Genomic DNA, 20661 nt, shown 5'->3' with positions numbered 1-20661 from the left:
CAGTCTGTCCCAGTACACTGCATGGCTTCTATCAAGCTTTTTTACTTACTTGCTGTACAGCCATGTCATGCTCCTACACACGGCTCCAACTCTGCTGTCATCACTGAAAAACAAAAAGTCAGTGTACTCATCACACTTTATCACTCAACGCTCACAAGCTGTGAACATGGGACATCTTTACAGTCCCTACCATCCATGCCACATAATATGAATGTCAGGAAGTCTTGACCTGTGCTGTTTTGATTTTGACCATGCTAGTGGTGTGGCTCCGTGGGTGATGACTGTCTGTCGTTTTGGTTGACCACTGGATGGAGTGTCATGAAGTCTGGTAAAGTCATTCATGCCCCTGTCAATAATAATAACATTGGTTATGATTGAGAGTCACCATCAGGTTGAAATTTTAGTTTGTCCATTCATTTGGTTCATGACCAAATACTGTACCTGGAAAACTAATGCCATTCCCATCAGCCTCAATTCTACTTTGCGTTCAGTGCTAATTAGCGAATGTTTGCTGAACTGAGATGGTGAAATATGGTGGAAATAAATGATACCTGTAACATGTTTGTACACTTAACACTTATTTTACCCCCCTGACAAATGTGAGACACTGCTTGAAAGCTATAAAGGATCAGAATAAAAACATGGTAGGTAAAAGGGCAAGATGTCCATGTAATTAAGTGCAGAATTCCATGAGTAAATAAGAATGGATTTCAATCAAAGCAAAGCACCACAAAGACATCTACTGAACTCGAGACCATATCGTAAATCATGACAGGTTGGATAAATTACAGCCTGGGTAAGAACAAAAAGATAATGGATGTGTTTTTGTTTCCAACAGCCTTGCCTGTGTTTTGTTCTCGGGGGCCTAAGTGAGGTTTAGAAGTGACACATCTTCTAAAGTAGCTGATGTAAGCACAAACATGTAGAGACGCTGCTGGGAAACAGGGCTAGCGGAGCTTGTTTGGCTGGGTGAAAAAAAAAAAAAAAAACTGTTACTTGCAGCTCTGGGTAATGGGGCTTCAAACCACTTTGCTTTTTTTTTTTTTTTTTTTTTTGCCTTACCAAAAACCTCTCAGCGAGAGAGAACGAACACAAGTGTGTTGGCCGAGGGAACACCCAGCACCCCGGGCAGGTGGTGGTGTTGTGGCTTGATAAAAGTCTGGGCCTCCTGTAGTACAGGATCTGGGCCCCCTCCGTACAGGATCTGACAGCACACACTGCCTTGATAAGAAGCACAAACACATATAACTGAACCCTGTCACCCCACAGGGCTTTCAAAGTATTATCTCAGTAGGATCTGCATTTCAGTTTTGTTGTGAGAACAGTGACACTGCAGTAACACATGTAAACACAAATAACACAAATGTTTACATTTTTTAACTCTGTGGGTGACAGGACCATGGCCTCTTTTTTGCTTTTATTTTTAATGCGTCAATCAAAGAAGAACTCAGGAGGCATCTTTAAGTACAAAGTATTTTTATTTACTTTTTTTGGTATGGCTTCTTTGATGGGACTGTAAAAGAGATTTTTGATGAAAAAAAAAAAAAAAAAGAGAAATTTTTGATGCAACCAGTCAGGGATCTACAAACAAGCATCTACTGTAGTTCCATGCACCCGGGTAAATCCACTGACATGGTGACAGGACAGATCAAAATGAATACGACACCTGTGGATCTGCAGGTTAAATGACATCAGTGCCACAACTATGGTCATAGTAACAAAAAAGCTATTTTAACTTAGTACCTCTTATAAATACCTAAATATAAATATTGTAAATGTACTTGATGACTGAAAACATTTTAAAATGCTGTACATGAATGTCCTTTTGAGAGCAACAGTTTGTGACAATCTCAGTGAGAAAAGAAGAGAAAAAAAAAATACACTGGTGTTTGAGCTCAGTGTCGGCTACCTTTCAACGTCGATACGCAGCGCTCTTGGTCTCCGTCGCCCACATACTGCATGTGATTATCTACATCCATCTGAAATGATCAAGAGCCAAGTAAGCAGGATTAATGTGACTGCTGAAAACAGTCTGGCCAGGTACAAAGGGCTTTCTGCACTTGGTGCTGTGATGGGGCGAGCGTTGAAGAATCAAGAGATTCGAAAAGGTTCTTTCTTTATTAAGGCCTCTTTAATTGATAAGAATTTTTTTTAAAAAGTGTAGTCCTGACATCGCACTCAAAAACAATGGAGCTCCCATAGTCTTATACTGAAACTTTCAGTTTTGTCCTTGAGTTGAAATCTCTCATCGTCCTCCTTCTGTGGCGCTGAATGCTGGAGGTTTGTTCGTGGGGCAGTGCTCCACCTCACTGTGGATAGCACCAGGATAGGACTGCAGATACGCTGAGAGGTTGGATGTATGCTTCCCTGGTCACCACCCTGCACCCCCCATTTCTGACTGCCCCCCCCGAGTGTCCTTAAGCAGCAATGGCTTTCATATCCACCCCCCAGACACTATGTAGTTGGGAGGAAAAAGGTGTTACATTTCCCAGACAACTCTCAAAACATCAAATATGTACCATGGACACCAAACTTCCACTGATTGAGCCACAGACCATGATAACATTGATAATAATGGCATACAAACAAAAAATGACAATGACATTAATACAATAATAAAGGACAATAAAAATAATAATAATAATAATGATAATAAAAAAAAATGAAGTGTCAGCTTCTGGAAGCCCTTGGAAGCGACCACATACTTATGCTGTTTAGCTTCCCAACCTGAACCTTGACAGTCCTTGAATCCCTACCCACCCCTTTTACCCCTTTACCTATGAGCAAATAGCTCATCCTGATCGTATAGTGCAATAGTCCCACCCTTTTTCCTGAAAGCACCTTGCTGATGACAGCAGGGTCACCCTGTAGGGTGTTTCACCATCCTCTGTTCGAAGGTCAGCGACTACAACTCCCTACTCCTCCTCCACCTGTACCACTCCCTCTCTTCCTTGCTTCCTTTCCAGCTCACTGCATACGGTCTGGCTGGATGTGTTGCTGCGGGGCGTAGTGCAGGAAGGCCGGGGCTGTGCCGGCAGTGGAGGAGAGGTTTTGGTGGACGGCGGCCGGGGCTGTGGCGGCGGCAGCAGCGGCAGTGGCTGAGCCAGCGGTGGCTGTGGGGCTGGTGGCGTAGCTGTAGCCCAGGAAGCCAGCTGGGGAGGCGGCATATGGGTACTGCTGCTCAAAGGCAGCCTGGGCGTACTGGGTGTAGGCTGTGCTGTAGTCCAGGTAGGGGCTGGTGCTGACGGAGGTGGAAACCTGAGTGGGCAACACCAGGCTGGGCTGCACAAAGGCTTGTGGGTAGACGTACGGTTGGGCCAATCTGCACATAGAGACAAAGACCAAACGGGGAGGGGGGGTTAGATGGAGGGGCAGCAGCAGCAGTGCAGAGAAATCACAAGGCCTGGCTTCTATTGTTTACATTGCTCCCTGAGGGTGAGCGTGTTGGGAATATAAACTCTCTGTAGGTGTTCTGAACTTGGAGAGTTCTCACACAGATCCACTGTTATTAAAGACTAAATAGACGAGAGGCAGAGGAGGTCAGGAGACGAAGGTGACTCAACCCTCAGTCTGTGTCAGTTAGTAAAACCTACAAAACCTGTTAGGTAGGGCCTCCTGAGGTAGATGGGAGGGGAGGGGTGGAGGGGGAAGAGTGAATGATAGAGTCAGCCGTTACTGGCAGGTTTTCAAGCTCAGGCATCAGTAGAGTGTTTTAACAGCTGCTGCTCTTCACTTGCTGAACACACTCAAACACACACACGTATACACACACACACGTATACACACACACACACACACAGAGGGAAGTACATGAAAGCCATGCAGAAGTTGCAGTCTCCTACTTCTCACTTGGTGTGTAAATCTCACACAGACTACCACAGGTGATGATGCTAGCTGGGGGAGGTGACGGTGGCTGGGGAGCTCATCGGGGCTGGGTGCCTGACTCTGCCGGGCCTCATGGGCCGGCTCTCAGATGTAGCTGATTAGAGCAGTGGTGTCTGGGGATTGTATTGTCTCTCCCTCTCCTTTCTTTTCGTTGCTTTGCCTCTTTAGCCATATAGAGGAAAGGGAGGGGGAAGAGGACTTTAGAGGAGTCTATTTATTTATTTTTTTTTACTTTTTAGGACTTGAAGGATCTCTCCCGAGATGTTGTCTAGAGGGAGGGAGGTGGTGGTGATGGCAGTGAAAGAGAAGACACCCCCCCCCTCCCCTCCATATAAAGGGTGATGTAACTGACTGTTTTTGAGCGCCTTTACCCTTGATACTATGCTTTTGGGGGAAAACATCCACAGACACACACACACACACCCTGAGACAAAGACAAGATAGTCACAACAAATGTCACATTGACTTACACTCTTCAGCTGTATCTCATTGCTGATAAAAATCTTCCTTTCATGGACTGTATTCAAATTTCAGTCCCCCCCCCCAACCTCCCAGATTCCATCCATTAGGAGAAGAGGATCAGCAATGAGAGACAGTCATGAAGTCAACACAGCAAAAGATGGAAGCATGCATGGATAGGGATGTCATCACGCTCTCACTGACACACACACACACACACACATCCCTCTCCAGTCCCCTGGCCCCTCCCTCTCCCCCATCCACCCACCCACACACCAGTTACCACTGCAAACCCCAAACCATGCCATAATAGGGAAAGAGTCACACCGCAATCAGCATAACCTCTTCAGTTCATATCACACAGGAGGGAAAAGATAAAAAGGCACTTCAATCCATCACAGCACACCGCACTGCACTCTCAAGCCATCACTGGCACCTTGGAGAGAGGCTGGCTGAGGGAGGGAGGAACGGGGGGTACAGGCAGACATTTTCTGTCAAACCCCCTCCTCGGGACTAGTCCTGTACTGTGGACATCTTCTGATCCTCTGCTGGGGCTCTGGTCAGCTGGCAGCAGGGAGCAACCATGGCATAAGGATGGCAGTGATTATTGTCAGCAACAACATAAAGGTCCTATTGTGTCATAAAGTCAATACAGGAGTGTGTTTAAGAAAAACGGGGAAAACAGGAAAGTGTAGCGTCCTAAATCTAACGTCAAAATGTCATGTGTGTGATAGAACAACCTGCATAATATTTTCAACAACTACGCTTCAAACGGTTACAGAAGCTCACTGAGGCATCTGGCGAGTGAAGGGGAAACAAAATCATAGTGTCAGTGCCCTGGATGCATAAAACTAGACAACAGTGGCATGTAAAGAGTGAACATAAGCAAATGAAGGCAACCCCCACCCATGAGCGCAATCTACACTTTGCCCTCGCAGTGCTATTGAGCTACTTACAAAGAGGCATTCACTCTCACACACAGCTTTCAAAGATGACCATACATTAATGCTACAGGGCATATGTGCTTTCACTGGCATCATGTATAATGAGCCTGCCTTCTCTGTGGCTTTAGCAGTGTGTCGCCAGAGGCAGTTTGCCTTAATCTAGGTTTTAAATCAAGTGACCTTGTGTAGGTAAAGTAGAACAGAAAATAATGTAAATACTGCCTAAAGGGAGTTACAAGAGACACTCCTGTATTATATCTCTGGTGTGCGCAGAATGGAGAGTTAGCTATTTTTTTCAATTTTTATCTAAAGAGAAAAAAGGGATGAGGACCAAGGCAATTTAGGGACAGTCGTGTGCTCCCGGGGGCCACAGAGATGCCAGATGCCAAGTGGATTGTGGGACCGCGGTGGGGGAATGTGGATGATGGCCAGAAGATCATAGGTCAGCTGGTTTTGTGCTGACGGCCAGTCGGTGTGCGTTTGACATGGTGCCACTTTGCTGATGGCAGGCTCAGACACTGGAGAGACACACGCTCACCAGCAAACATTTGATTTGAAACCACACAAAAATTCAGGCTAAAGCATTCATCATTAATGAAGGCCACATAATGAGCTAATGTGAAAAGCCTGGGCGATACCACACCAAGCAGCTAAATATTTCTACACGATAACGCAAATGACCTTCAGCGCATGACTCACTGCAACACCAAGTGTGAAAACAGACAGGACTGGACTGGGTGGGGGAATTAAACAACACCTTACAATACTTGTATGAGGACTTGATATTCCTCCCTCCCTCCACCTTTGTATAAGAGGATTGTGAATATTCTTTGAAAGCAAGAGGGGAAAAAAAAGGTGTTTTGTTTGACACCTGTGGAGGTGTGTTTCCTAGGGAGCACACTGCCTAATTAAGCATTAGTCCCAGAATACACCCCTCTAGTACCCTCCCCCTTCAGTCTCCTCTTTTAACCCCCACCTCCTCCCTCCCAGTCTCACAGAGGTGTCAGTTTTCGGTGGCTTCATCTGATGTGCTGGTAGTGGCAGCACTATAACGGGAGAAATGTAAGTTAAAAGCACTGAAAGGGGAATGAAAAGGTATAACTTGATGTGGGAAAGCGGCAGTGCTGTGTATGGAGCGGAGGAGGTGATGCATGAGGGGAGACGAATCTGCAAGCACGCTGACAACTCCTCCCCTCCTCATCAAAACAATGTTCCTGGCCTCAGTGACCCCCTCTGGCCCTCACAGTCCACAGCATCTGCTGACCACAGCTATACACACACGCACACACACACACATCCACAACAGCGAGTCCAAACCAGCACACCACCGCTATACACACGCAACGCTCCAGCACTGTTCAAAATCCTACTTCAGAGCATGTCCTCACGCCATATGTTGTAAAGGGGTTTTTGTTGGGGGGTGGGGGGCTGAAAGAAAAGCCACTTGAACACTTGGCATCTTAGGGAGGCCTGCGTCTGTCACCCGACATACATAGAGAAACTCAGAGGCAGGGAGACAGGTGCTCTGTGTGCCTCTCTAGGTCTCTGGGGTGGTGGTCATGGAAGATTAAGAGGGAGGGGGGTGTAAAAGGCTGTAATATGAGCCAGCACCTGTCAGACACATGCCTGAAAGCAGCACTGTGCTCCACATTACAAACTCTCAGGGTTTCGGTACTATCCATGCTTACTGTGGTAGCAGGAGCATGGACATGAAGAGGGACTTTCCAAGGTCCTCCTTAGGACATGATGCGACATGTCCCTGGTGGACCCACAGATTTATCACTCAGCCCTTACAGCTGATACACACGTCTTGTCAGTTCAAGAGCATCTTTTTTTTAAGTTCAACAACCTCCCAAACCACCAAATGTTTCTTATTTTCTCCTTGTCCCTGTGGACTATCCTGGGATTTCCATGAAACTCACATGCTCTTAACTCATATACTGTATAAGGCAGCATCTACTGATCACTTTCATTATATAATCTGCAAGTTATGCCTTTGATGAACTCAGGATTGCTCATGGTCTTCAAGGAGAGTTTCTAAATTGTCTGAATGAATCCACAACCCAAAATATTCAAATTACAATGATAACAAATCTAAAAAAATCTAAACAAAATGTTTGGCACCTTTGGTCCATATATTACTTTAATAATTAACTGCTGTTGGATTTTCTGTGCACCGGCTAATCAATTATCAACTTTCTGATTCAGTCATATCTATATTGCTTTTTATTAGTTTGTATAGCTAAAAGAACTGCGTCAAAACATGTTCACTAAACTACTTCATAAGGTTGACTGGACTTCTCCTGGTATTTCAGTCTTCCGCAGAGATGTAAGGTTATGTGTGTAAAATATGAATGGTGGTGAGCTGTAGCCCGAGGGGGGATATCTGAGCGCTGCATGGGGTGAGGAGAGTCATTAATGTAGTGAAATGGTCATTAGCTGCTCAGCAGACCATGGCTCCTCCACTTTATCCCAGCTGTTTCTACAACACAGCCACTTCTATGAGGTTCCCTCTCTGTAACAGAGCCCACTCAGGCAGGTACACGAGTCCAAAGGCTCCTGACAGAAGTTAACAAGGGAGTCACACATTCACCCCTGGAATGCTCCTCTATTATCGCTGATATGTGAACCATCTCCCGGCCGTACAAAAAAATCAAGTATGCTAACAGACTACTTGTGGAGTTGCATGTGGTCACAGAAACTGACATGTGCTTTCCAGAGGCCCTGTTTGTCAAAGAAATAGTAGCCTTGCGGCGTCCCACAGAGCGTAATACAAGAGAACACAACAAGCGCCCACTCCCGCTCACTTACCCATACTGCCTCTGGATGAGTGCTGGGTGAATGGGCTGCACTCCGATGGATATGCCTGGAAGATAGGAGGCCGGCTGTCAGACACACATTTGCATTTACAGAGGAGGACCAGAGAACAATACACAGAGGGCATAGGGAGACACAGGCAGAGTCAGTTTCAAACCTACCCATAATGGAACTACAGTTTCAAATGTGCAGTAAGCAACCATAAAAACATGTGTGTAATTGGAAAACGGAATGTTATTTGGTATGTAAATATACAATCTGCTGAGTGTTGACAGTATGGATTGTCTAACTGACTGCAGTGGACAGCTATTATTGTCTGTCACACACACTAAATGGTTATCTTATATCCCTAAACGGATACATATATCTCACCTGTCTGTATGCTGCGAGGTTTGGCACCCAGGTAAGCCAGGTTGACATTGGCCTTCCTGCCGTCGATAATGGGGTTGGGATCCTTGCAGGCTCTCTCAGCTGCTCCTCGATCTGTCATTGTCACCTGGAGACAGAGTCAGATTTGTCAACAAGGTCTTTCAAGGGAAAAAAAAAACAACAACCATAATCTCATATTACAAGCAGACTGTTACTCGGCGTCCTCAGCTGGTGACACATCAACAAAAGTGAAACAAAAACATCTGACATACACTGAACAGTATTCAATCAGTTGGTCTTAACATAAAATCCCCCCCCCACCCTTACAGGCTTTCCACTGTTAAGATTCTGTTTCTCTGAAGGAGAGGGGAAACTACAAACAAAGCACAATGATAAGCTTTGAAAACTGCCCACAGCAGCAGTAGCCAGCCACTTGACTGCCACTCAACCATGGGCAGAGCTGCTGAAATATGGATCTGGGAAGAGCAACAAGGAGCTTATCCAATTAGGGACAAAATATTAAGGAGATTGGTATTAGTCTACCCCTCCCTCTCTCCCTCCTGGCATTAGACAAGTCCTTCTGTTTTGATTGCCATGTCCTGCCAACTCAGAGGGTTCAGTCACCTCGGTGTGTGGATGGAGCAGCGAATGTAGGCCACGGCTTGCATTGTTTAAGAGGACGTTTTTTTTTTTTTTTTTTTTTTTTTAAAGCAGTGCGTTTCTTCATAGTGGAAGGATCCGGAACAAAGCCCACTCCAGGGCCTGTGTTGTGAACACACAGGAAGGAACGAGGCTGTGTTTACACTGTGAAGAGCCTTGCTGTGGGGGGTTTCTACTAATCCACCTCTGAAGTGTGTTTAGAAAAAAAAAGGTGCGCTCAGCTTCGGGACGCCTCCCTCCCCTCCTGCTGCCAGCTACCTATCCAACTGGAATGATCAGAAACAGAATTAGCAGGTTGCCTCATGCCACACAAAAAAGTGTGCCAAGTATAAAGTGCTGATCATTTCTGTACCGCGGGTATGCATGTTTTGTCCTAGGCAGCTCCCACATCGCCCTGAGCCTGTTTAACCTGAAACACCAGCCTCAATACTCAGCCGTTTGATACCGGCTAGACTCACAGGACAGCCTTCCTCTTGGTTGGAGAACTGATGTGTAAACACCTAAAGCAATTGTCTTACAATCCTGTCTTTAGAAATAAACATGCACACATAACAGTTTTCCATTCCTTCTTTGGCCTGATAGTACATTAGTGCTGATGTGTCTTTCCAAGGTTCTGGTAAATATTTGCATTTCTTGTGCTACTTCTGTTCTTTGTGTCAAAGAGAGAATGGGAGTCTTTATCTGCCTGGAACAGAATAAGTCACATATTAGTGTAGATTTAAATAAGGCATCACAAGAGTTCTTGGATATTTTTCCATTAATCTGACCTTAAAGCAACAGTAGCTCAAGGATCAAGTTGTGATTAATGTACCAGTAAACTTTGTTCCACACTCTGCACCATGAGCTGAGATTGGGCAGCAGGTGTATGTTTTTTAAAGTTTACAACACTGATGGTCTGGAGACTCAAAGAAGATATGATCAAAGAGAAATTTAACACTAATTTGTAGAATGGGAGAGATCCCATTTGTTGATCTTGGAATTTCTCTCTAAGCAATTCAAGATTTGATGTAAATCATGTGCTACAGCCAAATGCTCTGGTCCTTCACAATGGAGGGCAGGGTGTGCAAGGTCAACCTTCTCACTGTTCCAGAATAACCATATAAAGCAAGAAAGATGTGCAGACCTTCTCTCCCACAGACACACAGGCATATATACTGTTCACACACACACACACACACACTTCAAAAACCATAAGACTGGGTTATTCAAGGCTGACTGAGGGGTGACTTCATTTGAGGGGGGGGGGGGGGGGGGGGGGGGGGGTTAGTGGACATCAGACATATGTTGAAATATAATCTTCTTAGTTACCCATCAACTTGTGTGATCCCTCATCCTCATTAGGCTAAAATAACAGCCAGCCATGCGAAAAAACAGAGATGCTGTGCAATTGTGCGTTTAAGCCTCAGTGGGGGGGATTACCTTTGACATGTATCTGAATGATTACATGCTGTAGATATAACCAGTATTTATATTAAATCATGTACATACACATGTAGAGAGAGCAGGAAGAGACATTAGCACATAAATGATGATTGTCATGGGGAAACAAAACACTTTTAGAGCATGGTATAATGCCAATCACTAGGAACTAAGCTGTATGGCGGAAATAAAGGAAATCACTGACTGCTAATGTGGTTCAATAATCTTAAAAGTAGTGAGAGACAGAGAGAGAGAGGGGAAGAAGCAGCGCATGTGTCTCATGGTGCATGACTGACTTGCTTGTACTTACAAAGCCGTATCCTCTGGATTTACCGGTCTGTCTGTCCGTTATCACCACAGCCTCGTCAATGTCCCCAAAGGCCTCGAAGTATTTTCTCAGAGAGGCATCGTTCGTGTGGTACGGCAGCCCGCCGACAAAGATTTTGGTAAAGGTAGTGTCTTTCTGAAGCGGTGTGGGATGCATGACTTCCAGGGCTCCGTTCATGAACTGATGCAGAAGCATTGGTCGGCCGGAGAGAAGACCGGAGACACACTGAACAACCAACTAAGCGCCTAACAACGTCCCAGCATCAGTGAAAGCAACACTCAAATGTACAAACGACTTTTCCTCTCGGGCTGTAACCTTCGCTCAGAGTTGTAGCAACCTGATGACATCTACGGCTCAGACTGCGTGGACTCGGGCGGTCGCCTCCAGACTGCCTGCTTCTTTGACGACGTGAACAGAGCTGCTGAGAGGTTTTATACGCCGTGACTGAAACCACACCCACGCCTAACTCTTGACCAATCAGCGTGGTTGCTCATTGCCAACTTGGGCAGCGGCTTCTCCCATTGGTTCACCTCCCCCGCCCCGGGGATCTGTGCTGCACCTGCTTTTGTCCTGCACAACACAAAGAAAAACCCGTACTGTACGATAGAAAGCCACATGGTACACCGTAACGCTAATGGGGAAGTAATTGCGATTTCCTCCGTCATTCGCCTTTGCGAAATTTAATAAACAGCAGTTTGGGTATGCTCATTTCATCAGCATGACATGGCACATACAGTCTGAGCAGCGAGGAATAAAGTTGTACTTTAAACTGCAGCTGAAACAAAAAGACAGCAGAAACCTTTTTTCTTCAAGTAAACAGGTCAACTGTTAACTATATTAAGACTATAGAGCGCATATGGTAAATGCGTAAAATATATGCGCTCTATAGTCTTAATTCTTCCTAATATGGTCTCACAAAAAATGTTAGTCTGAAACGACATGTAGTACATGAATTGAGAACTGCTATGACTATCATGTTGTCCTTACTTAATATAAAAAAAAAAAAAAAAAAAAAAAAAAAAAAAAAAACCTCAACTGGCTAAAGTTCAGTATGCCAATTTTCATTGGGCCAGCCACAGCGGGCCACTTCTTATTACCCTATCATAAAAGCAAATGATTGCACGATTTACAAAAATTGGAGCAAATGTTAAACCTGTGTGTGTGGAGAGCTGCTGCCATAGTTGTTTTCTACATGTTTGTTTGGTTACTCACAAACACTGATAACCTCTGTGCAGGAAACAGCAGATCCAAGGGTCCAAAGCAACAGGTCACTCCAACAGTGAAAGTTTTCCAACTATTTGACTGTCCAAATAAATGCTACTCTACTTCCAGTGAGACAACCTCTTCTTTATAATCATGAGTGCAGTCAACCTGGAGGATTTTTCAGTTCAGTTAGTTAAAAGAAGCTCGGTGCAGCCTCATGGAACGGCAGAGACGGCGGTCTAGAGGAGTGGTACCGGTGTCACCCCATGAAAGTTTAGAGGAGCCGGTGAATTGTAGCAGCAGCATATCTTCCCACCCTCGGTGCCTTGCAGCTCCACTGCTAAGTACCGAGGGTCAGGCTAACAGTGAGGTGATACTCTAATGACCTCAATAAAAAGGCATTTAATTCACACCTTCTCCTCTATGAACTGGTTCACTCTTCACACGTGGCCTTTGTAGCTGCCCATGCTACCTCATTCATATCCTCTTGATAAATCCCCCTATTTCCAGCTGTGTGTCCCTGTCAAAAGGACTTAACCTGGATGAAGAAACCCCACTGTCCTGCTTTGATCTCATTTGTCCTGCTTAGCTCTCAGACCACACCGCCTGGTCTTTTCTACAGGTAACTGCTGGAGTTAACACACTGAAGGTCAAAATGCTCACCCTGCTGGTTAACGTGGATTAAGACAAGCAAACAGAAGGGGTCATTGTGACACAGATGCTATTCAAAGTTTATCATTTTGATATTGTGATGGTTCCAATGTCAGAGACCCATATGATGGAGAGATTTTACAGCTGAAAAATGAGATAGTGGTCACGGTTTTGCATGCACATTACAGTTCCGTAAATCCTCAACATTTATACAGCAAACACAATAGGTTATTTTTAACCTACTTACTCCCTCAAGTTGGAATAAACATATTCAAATCTAAGAGTATGCACTTAGTTATTTATTTTACATCCAAGTTTAATTAATGGAGCTAAACCACGGAGTAAAATCAAATCAAAAGAAAGTGAAAAGTCTTTGGAAAGCTGTAAAAAAAAAGAGGAACTGAACACATAAAAAATAATCAAACATCAAGGTGAGTAACAAATAAAGCCCTCCCCTTCTATGATGACCTCTAAGACCAATTGTCACACAGTTGTCATCAACGCCAGGTTGGGTAGGCCCCTCTGATTGGTCCATGCACAGTACACGCAGCACCACGGCATTGGTCCAGGTGTTTGCCAAAACGAAGGAGTCTGTCTCGAGCGTATACACACACTAAAGCAGCAGGTCTTCCGCATTTCCTCACAAGAGATGCGACTTGGCACGACGAATCTAAAGACAGGAGGGAGCAGTCAGTAACAAAGAACATTTTTCTTTTTATTTGTTTATTTCTGAAAGGGTGTTCACTGTGTCCTTTTTTTGCACAGAACAGCAGCACTGAATCACTCTTAAGCAGACAAAAATAAATCATTACAAATGGCTGATTCATTGTAAATTATTGCTTGCCTACTATTCCCTGAATCATTTCATTGTTACCTCCATAACTTAATAAATAACAGTCCATATATACCTTTTGTATGTCACTGAATACACTGCAAAACCTTACTATTTACAAACTAATTACTGTGAGAAGCTGGCAGGCTTCATCCCCCGAAATACAGGTGCAAAGGCAGTTTGTTTATACTATTGTAGCAGAAAACACTCAAGCCGCACCAATCCCATACAACATGGCTACTTGTAGCAGTGCATTGTAGTACTGAGATCTGAATCATGTCAGTATCCTCACTGCCCACATCCATGCATGTGAAGGGGTGCCTTGAAAGACCCCAGAGTGAGTCACAAGGGCAGAGGAAGTGGGGCAGCCCCACCCGGTGACAACGGTCTCCAGGTTTACAGACAGCGGCTGTCCTGCTCTCACCATTTCTTGTTCCGAGGCTTCAGCTCCTCGGCAGCGTTCCTCAGGAAGATGTAGTTCTTTTTCTGGGGGTTGTAGTACTCATGGCCCTGAGGGATTCAAAATGCCAGTCAGTGACTGCAGAACAGGAATACACTGTAACACAATTTTGAGTAAAGACCAGGACGAAAAGGCAAACTTTGTGAACTACGTTGGTAAAATACAAACACCTCTTAACAACTTTTGGTAGAGATTTTACACTCCCCTACCTTTGACCAGTCATAACTGGAAGCATATGCAAAGATGTTGCCATTGTGGTTGAAGCAGCAAGCCGTAATGGGCTGGTCAAGCTGCTCTGAGGTCTTCAACTTGGTGCGGGCGTCTTTGTCCCAGAAGCTGAAGCGCCCGTCTGAGCCCACAGTAGCCAGCGTGCCATGGACAGGATGGAAGGAGATAGCATTCACCTGGTGGGGAAGAATGGAAATTTGCAGGTTAGACATGGAAACATTTCAACCAGTTAATGTATCACAGTGACTAAAATTATCGAGGGCAGTCCAGCATGATGTCAACCAAATTGTTATGAAAATTAATACATATTATAAATCAATACAAGAAGGAAACTAAATACTAAATAGAATACCATTAACAGAACTTTTTCACCACAGATATGACATCACAGTGAGAAAAGCATATGTGTGATTAATTCAATTAAATTTAATTGGATTGTAGTTTGAATCCAGCTTTGGTTTTCCCTCCTGTGAAAAGGAGAATGTCTGCTGTGTATAAAAAGCTGAATCAAAGCTGTTCGTAATAAAATCCACAAACCAGTATAATTTGTCTTTGCGAAAGCGAATAAAATCTCCCTTAAGAACAAGCACAAAAGCTACATTTCTTTCACAATATCAACACTGTCTGGGACAACTGAGAATAACTCACAGCATAGATGTCCTGTGGAGTGGTTGTGTTGGTTCCATTGGACCTGTGGCACTTGAAGGTGAAGTTGTCTTTGGCTCTAAAATACATCAGCAAACACATTCATGTCATCTTTAGCCTCAGGCCTTCAACAGTAAGAACAGTCTTTTTAATTGATGTAAGCATAATAGTAATCTAATATATTAACACTTTACTAACTTAAAGAAACACCTGCACTGACTGATCAGTGAGACTCAAAAACGTACTTGTAAGAAACTGATTTGTTTTAGACACTCACGGGTTTGGAGGGTTGATATAGTGGATGGCCACTCGGCCCTCAATGCTTCCCAGTGCAAAGCCTGTGGGTTTGTTCTGTTTGTCCTTGAAAATGGCAACACAGCGGTGCTGCAAGACCAGAGCAGAAAAGTACATCAGATCAAAAGACCATGATGCATGGAAAATATATATAATATATCTATTTCACAAAACTTGGCTTTATACTCATTGTCATAGAAAATGAATCTGGTTGTACTTGAAAAGTACCAGGTTAGGAGAGATGCTAAAGAGAGCGAAACAATGAAAAGATTGGTAGTTAATGGCACTTTGCTTTCACCTGATGTTTGAGGGGAGAGTCTATTCTGCGGAATTCAGAGGGCTGGTTCTCCAGCTGGTACACTATCAGGCCTCTCTCAGCTGTGGCCACCACCGCCATGGGATAAACCTACATATTAGGGTCAGGGAGGTAAAAACATCAATCAATAATAAATCATCTTAATCAAGCATCCAATCAGCAAGAACTTAAATACATGTCAGATCCCTCAAAAACTACTTACAACATCTGCACAGTAGCATCTCTCTGGCATCTGCAGCGACATCATGGGATTGGGAGAGCGTGTGTCCCAGAACTGAGAAGAAAAAACAGGAAAGGCTGTGATTTTTCTCACTTCTACATTTGGAACTACAAAGTTTGACATGCTGATTAATTGCTTCTGTATGGTTATGTGTCAGTGTCTGCACAAGCACATCAGGAGTAATGACTGTGGTCATTACACACTGACAGAAGGCGTATGAACTTGAGCTGAGTCAGACTTTCTGAAAGCTGTTTTCCAAAAATTTCCAAAACTGGCCTTTTTCACTACAAGAAAACATAGTGTACAAGTGTAAACTAAAATTGTGCCTGCCCAAAATTGTTAAACTTAAACTGAATAGATTAAGATTGTTCTTGAAGCACTATAATGATTGTAACTGTTTAAAATGACACTAAAAAGGTGTAGTACCTTCAGTGTTTTATCCCAGCTTCCAGTCATGATACAGCTGTAGTTAGGGGCTTTTATCCAGTGGATTGCTTTGATCGGACCATCATGCTGTGAAGAGAAATGGTGAGAGGCCTTAGCTGATTCTACTTCATTCTTATGACCACATATTTGATTTGAGGGCTCTCAACCAACCTGAGCAATCTGCATTGCTTGATTGCTGTTGAGATCCCACATCTTAGCTGTCTTATCGCAGGAAGCAGTGAACACTTTACTCCCGTCCTGGTTAAAGAGAACAGCACATCATAAATTATTCTATGACCCAGCAGAGAGCATCTACTGCAGAGCTGAAACTACTCTGCATGGTGAGACTTACATCACTCCAGCACGCATCCAGAACTGGACCTGTGTGCATCTGCTGGGCTTTAGGGACAGTCTGTCCATTGTCCTGCACCTCCCAGCACCTGACCTGAACATCAGAAGATACAGCAGGATTAAACTGTGTGAACTTGCATTCATACTTATATCTATATATATTTATCTTATATCTTATTCATCACATATATCTTGTGCAGAAGTAGTTCTTCATGGGAGACAGGCCTGGTGAAGGCATCCTCCAGTCTCTCAACTCAACTCAAATCCCATATTAAAATTATTATCCATTGTGTTCCACTGAAATGAATTACTCACATCGTTGGCCCAGGATCCTCCAATGAGGAAGTTCCCTGGCATCGTGGGTGGACTGAAAGCAAGACAGCTGATGCTGTCATCTGGAGGTGAAGTCACTTCAACATCCTGTGGGACAAGACAGAGACATAAACAACAAAGGAAAAACTTAAAGCTGTCAGATAAAAACGTGAAAGCACAGTTTTCACCAAGCCATCAAAACAATTTATCAAAATCCACGCTAAATACTTTACTCATGTGCTCCTCCGGTTTACCTTCATGGGATTATGACTGTCTGTTGTTGTGCTTCCAAAGACACCTGTCCCTCCTGTTCCAAACCCGGAGCTCGTCCCAAACAAACTCATGGTGCATCAACGCTCTTCCTCTTTTACGCCTAAGAGACAAGTAGCCGTACGGTGTCATTTAATGATAACAGACCACACTAGTTGTCATTTATGTATTCATCAACAGAACCGAAAGCCAAATCGCGTTCACAGGTAACGCACAATAAATGATAAAAACAAACTGCGTGTAGCACTGCATGATATATTGAAAGTGCGTAACGCTAGATAGCAGACGTTGCAGCGTTAGATTAGACTATAGTACATTAGCTACACACCATTTATCATGCACTCAAATGACAAACAGTAATTATACAGAATAGACATCGGAAAGTGTCAGCACATGTAACGTAGACCAAAACATTTGACACTTGACAGGATGCGGCTGAGCAGCTAACATTAACGCTAACTCAGTCAGTTACCGCTGCTAGCTTCTAAATACCAACAGTTAGCTAGCGTGTTAATAGTTAACATTATATGTGGGCAGTTTAACCCTGTATGGTGTTTTAAATACCTCTAAGCTCACGTGCCACAAATTTAACCTTTATGTAGGTCAGAAAATGAAGATAATTCAACGCTAGCTAACGTTAGCTAAGTCGGTTTCTGAGACCATCAACCGTGGTCGGTAACTTTCCTGTGCAGCAACATTTTCAAACGCCACATCGAAACATTGGAGACCCTGTAACACCGCTTCATAACTACATGAACATACATACCCCAGATTTATTTTGGCTGTGGCTGTAGCTAAAGCGGTAACGCCGAAAGTACCTAAATAATTTGGCGCAGCAGAAATGTGGCGCTTGTTCCTCGGTATGTCGCAGTTTGATGACGTGTGGGCCCTGTTAAAAAGCACACGGTTTCGCGTTTTACCGCTTGGGGGCAGTGCATGACAAAAAGTCACTTTCACCACTCAGTGGCCAGCACAGCCTACGACTGTGTGAGGCGTCTGGTTGCTGCTGCGCTGAGGGTATTATACTTTCTCGTCTGTTGCCATCTTGTCCCAGCAGGCCCACATGGAGCTAGGAAAGGAAAATATATGTTATCATTAGACAAACCCACAGTCCCCTCCACATATAGGCGACCTCATTTGTGTCCCACAAGTAGCTTAATAGTGGAGTGCACATACAGTTCAGAGAGTGACTTCCATTCCTCTACATTTCAGAGGGAAGTATTGTACTCTCTTCTTTATTTGACAGCGTTAGTCACTAGTTCCTTTTAAGATAAATGAAGACTGTACATAATGGATAATATGACAAGCAGTTAAAGATGAAATCAATGGTTTCCAACCTTTCTGTCGTCTGATGTCTTACAAAAAGCAGTGTGTAGTCAGAGTCACATTTCAGATGTTAGTGAGTTGTAAACAGCTTCCCCAAATAGTGATTTTTCCCCCTCTAAATTTTTCACATGGTTTCATTTCAATAAATGTTCAAATGATCAATATCTCACCAAAAATCAAAGATTAGAGAAAAAGCCCAACAACTGAAAACAGATGTGTTTTAGCAGAACTTTGTTTCTTCTTTTTTCCTCTCCCATTAATCATCTCACAACCCCTCAGATTTATCTGGTGTCCCTGTATATAATACTGTATATGGAGTAGCTCATACTAGCTCAACCTCCAGCAGCTATGACAGTAACATGCTTCTTACACACCAATACTTTGGCATTAACCATCTTATGATTTCATATATATCAGTCAGAGGGACCAAACCAGTACTTTTACTTTGATACTTTAACTACATTTAGCTGCTAATACTCATGTACTTTTCATAAAGGACTTTTACTGGTAATGGACTATGTTAACATTGCTGTAGGTAAAGGTCTGAACACTTCTTCCACCACTGATACAGATGGATTAACAAGTAGGTAAGCAGTAGGTAAGCTATACTATATTAAATAACTAGAAGTTTATAAACTTCTAAAAGTTCTCAGATAAATGTAATGGAGTGAAAAGTAGAATATTTAAATTTCTACAATGTTTCCATAATGTAGAAGTATAAAGCAGAATCATCTGCAAGACTTTTAAAACCGTACTTAATTATTTTCTAGTAGCCCACTCAGGTAAATGACCATTTCAAACACGCACAAATGCTTTGCAGCCTATTTAAATGTATATTTTGCCTATATGGACACATAATATGAATAAAGCGGAGCTTGAATACAAAATACAGTTAGGCCGGTTGTTTATAGGATATATGGACGAAACAAACCATTTCAGTGCTTCATAATCCATCTTACATGCATTAAAACAGTATGACACATAGTATAGTTGTAGCTCCAGATATAATGAATGATCTGTATTGGAGTTAGTGCACAGTAAGCAGATTAATAGAATTCGGTGCATACATGAGACTGCCAGTTAGAGAACCTGTTGACATGCATCCACCCTGCTGATGAGTCCTTGAGCAAAACACATTTTTATAGTTACTACTAAAGAAGCAGTAAAGTTTATAAATGTTTGTAGTGGATAGGGTCGACTCTTGAGTTTATATGGGTTTTAAGGAATGAGTCATGCAAAGTGACCTCTGCTGGGAAAAACATCTTAAGTGACTAGTGTCTGGTGCTAATGTAACTTTGAATTGCCTTGGTGCATTGGTGTATAATTTTAGTTTGAAAAGTTAGTATCATTAGATGATTAATGTTGAAGCATCAGTGTGTAAGCAGCATGTTAGTGTTGTAGCTGCTGGAGGTGGAGCTAGTCTGAACCACTTACACAGTTTTATATACAGGGACACCAGACAAATCTGAGGGGTTGTGAGATGATTAATGGGAGAGGAAAGGAGAAAAAAAAAGAAGTTCTGATTCACAAGTCTGTTTTCAATTTTTGAACTTTTTCTCTAATCTTTGATTTTTGGCGAGATATTGATCATTTGAACTGAAACCATGTGAGACGTCCAGAGGGAAAAATCTCTGTTTGATGAAGCTGTTTACAACTCATAGACATCTGAAATGTGACTGACTACACGCTGCTTTTTGCGAGACATCAGTAGCCAAACAGGCTGGAAACCACTGATTTCATCTTGAGCAATATGTTGTATGACACATTAACCTGTTCCTTTGAGTTTTATGTGCTGATCCAGCCACTCAGACCAGTTAAGCATACGTATAAACTGTTTAAAGTTTAGGATTCTTCCTTTGCCATTCATTACCCGCCATCCATCCCCACTAACTCTCTATTAAAGCAGTCACTGGGGAGTGTTTTACACATTGTTGTAGTAATTCATAGAGGCCACTGGCATGTCTCTTCATGTGTCTGGGCTGTTACTGTTGATCACTCAGACCCTTTAACAATTAGGGTGGGCCTGAGTTTATTCTTTGTGTTCAAAGGTGTCTGTTGAAGAAGGGATTAGGGGATTTCCCCTCTTTACCTTTAGACTGATCATTTAGCGTTGGAGTATCTCCATGTATGCGGCGTTGTGGCACAGTGCCAGTAATTTTAAACAAACCAGATCTGTTTAAGAAAATAGCATGGGATTTGAAAATAAGTACACGTGACCCTTGATGTTGGGACTTAAGAACCAGGGG

General features: G+C 43.3%; 2 protein-coding genes across 3 annotated transcripts; both read right to left on the bottom strand.

Moving 5' to 3' along the window:
• Nucleotides 1-1459: 1459 nt before the first annotated feature.
• On the bottom strand, nucleotides 1460-11299 carry LOC108885622 (RNA-binding protein 38). The gene is made up of 4 exons (XM_018680041.2): nucleotides 10864-11299; nucleotides 8478-8601; nucleotides 8100-8154; nucleotides 1460-3322 (listed from the first exon to the last, which is right to left on the bottom strand). Exons 1-4 carry the CDS (start codon nucleotides 11074-11076, stop codon nucleotides 2968-2970), a joined length of 747 nt encoding a protein of 248 aa, XP_018535557.1. The 5' UTR covers nucleotides 11077-11299; the 3' UTR covers nucleotides 1460-2967.
• A 1489-nt stretch (nucleotides 11300-12788) lies between these two features.
• rae1 (ribonucleic acid export 1) lies at nucleotides 12789-17968 on the bottom strand. Of its 2 annotated transcripts, XM_018680040.1 has the most exons (13): nucleotides 17856-17968; nucleotides 17074-17192; nucleotides 16823-16927; nucleotides 16509-16601; nucleotides 16328-16414; nucleotides 16157-16243; nucleotides 15713-15784; nucleotides 15493-15600; nucleotides 15178-15284; nucleotides 14904-14979; nucleotides 14237-14431; nucleotides 13992-14077; nucleotides 12789-13405 (listed from the first exon to the last, which is right to left on the bottom strand). In XM_018680040.1, coding segments are annotated over exons 2-13 (1107 nt in total). In that variant the 5' UTR covers nucleotides 17164-17192; nucleotides 17856-17968; the 3' UTR covers nucleotides 12789-13404. The 2 variants fall into 2 exon arrangements, with proteins under 2 accessions (XP_018535556.1, XP_018535555.1); XM_018680039.1 differs by lacking the exon at nucleotides 12789-13405 and having other exon boundaries at nucleotides 13988-14077.
• Between the last annotated feature and the right edge of the window lie 2693 nt (nucleotides 17969-20661).

Source organism: Lates calcarifer, linkage group LG12 (genome assembly GCF_001640805.2).
Source record: "Lates calcarifer isolate ASB-BC8 linkage group LG12, TLL_Latcal_v3, whole genome shotgun sequence".
NCBI classification, from domain to species: Eukaryota; Metazoa; Chordata; class Actinopteri; family Centropomidae; genus Lates; species Lates calcarifer.
The sequence above is the reverse complement of the archived record's forward strand: the minus strand, read 5'-3'. Positions and strand labels throughout refer to the sequence as shown.

Bases quoted from the DNA above. Each gene is read 5' to 3' on its own strand.
- rae1 (XM_018680039.1), bottom strand. From the start codon at position 17,163: ATGAGTTTGTTTGGGACGAGCTCCGGGTTTGGAACAGGAGGGACAGGT. The intron at 16,602-16,822 runs GTGAGTAATTCA...TCTGATGTTCAG, and splicing joins GAGGATCCTGGGCCAACGAT to GTCAGGTGCTGGGAGGTGCA. The intron at 16,415-16,508 runs GTAAGTCTCACC...CTCTTTAACCAG, and splicing joins TGGATGCGTGCTGGAGTGAT to GACGGGAGTAAAGTGTTCAC.
- LOC108885622 (XM_018680041.2), bottom strand. From the start codon at position 11,076: ATGCTTCTGCATCAGTTCATGAACGGAGCCCTGGAAGTCATGCATCCC. The intron at 8,602-10,863 runs GTAAGTACAAGC...CTCTGTCTCCAG, and splicing joins AATCCAGAGGATACGGCTTT to GTGACAATGACAGATCGAGG. The intron at 8,155-8,477 runs GTGAGATATATG...CCTATCTTCCAG, and splicing joins ACCTCGCAGCATACAGACAG to GCATATCCATCGGAGTGCAG.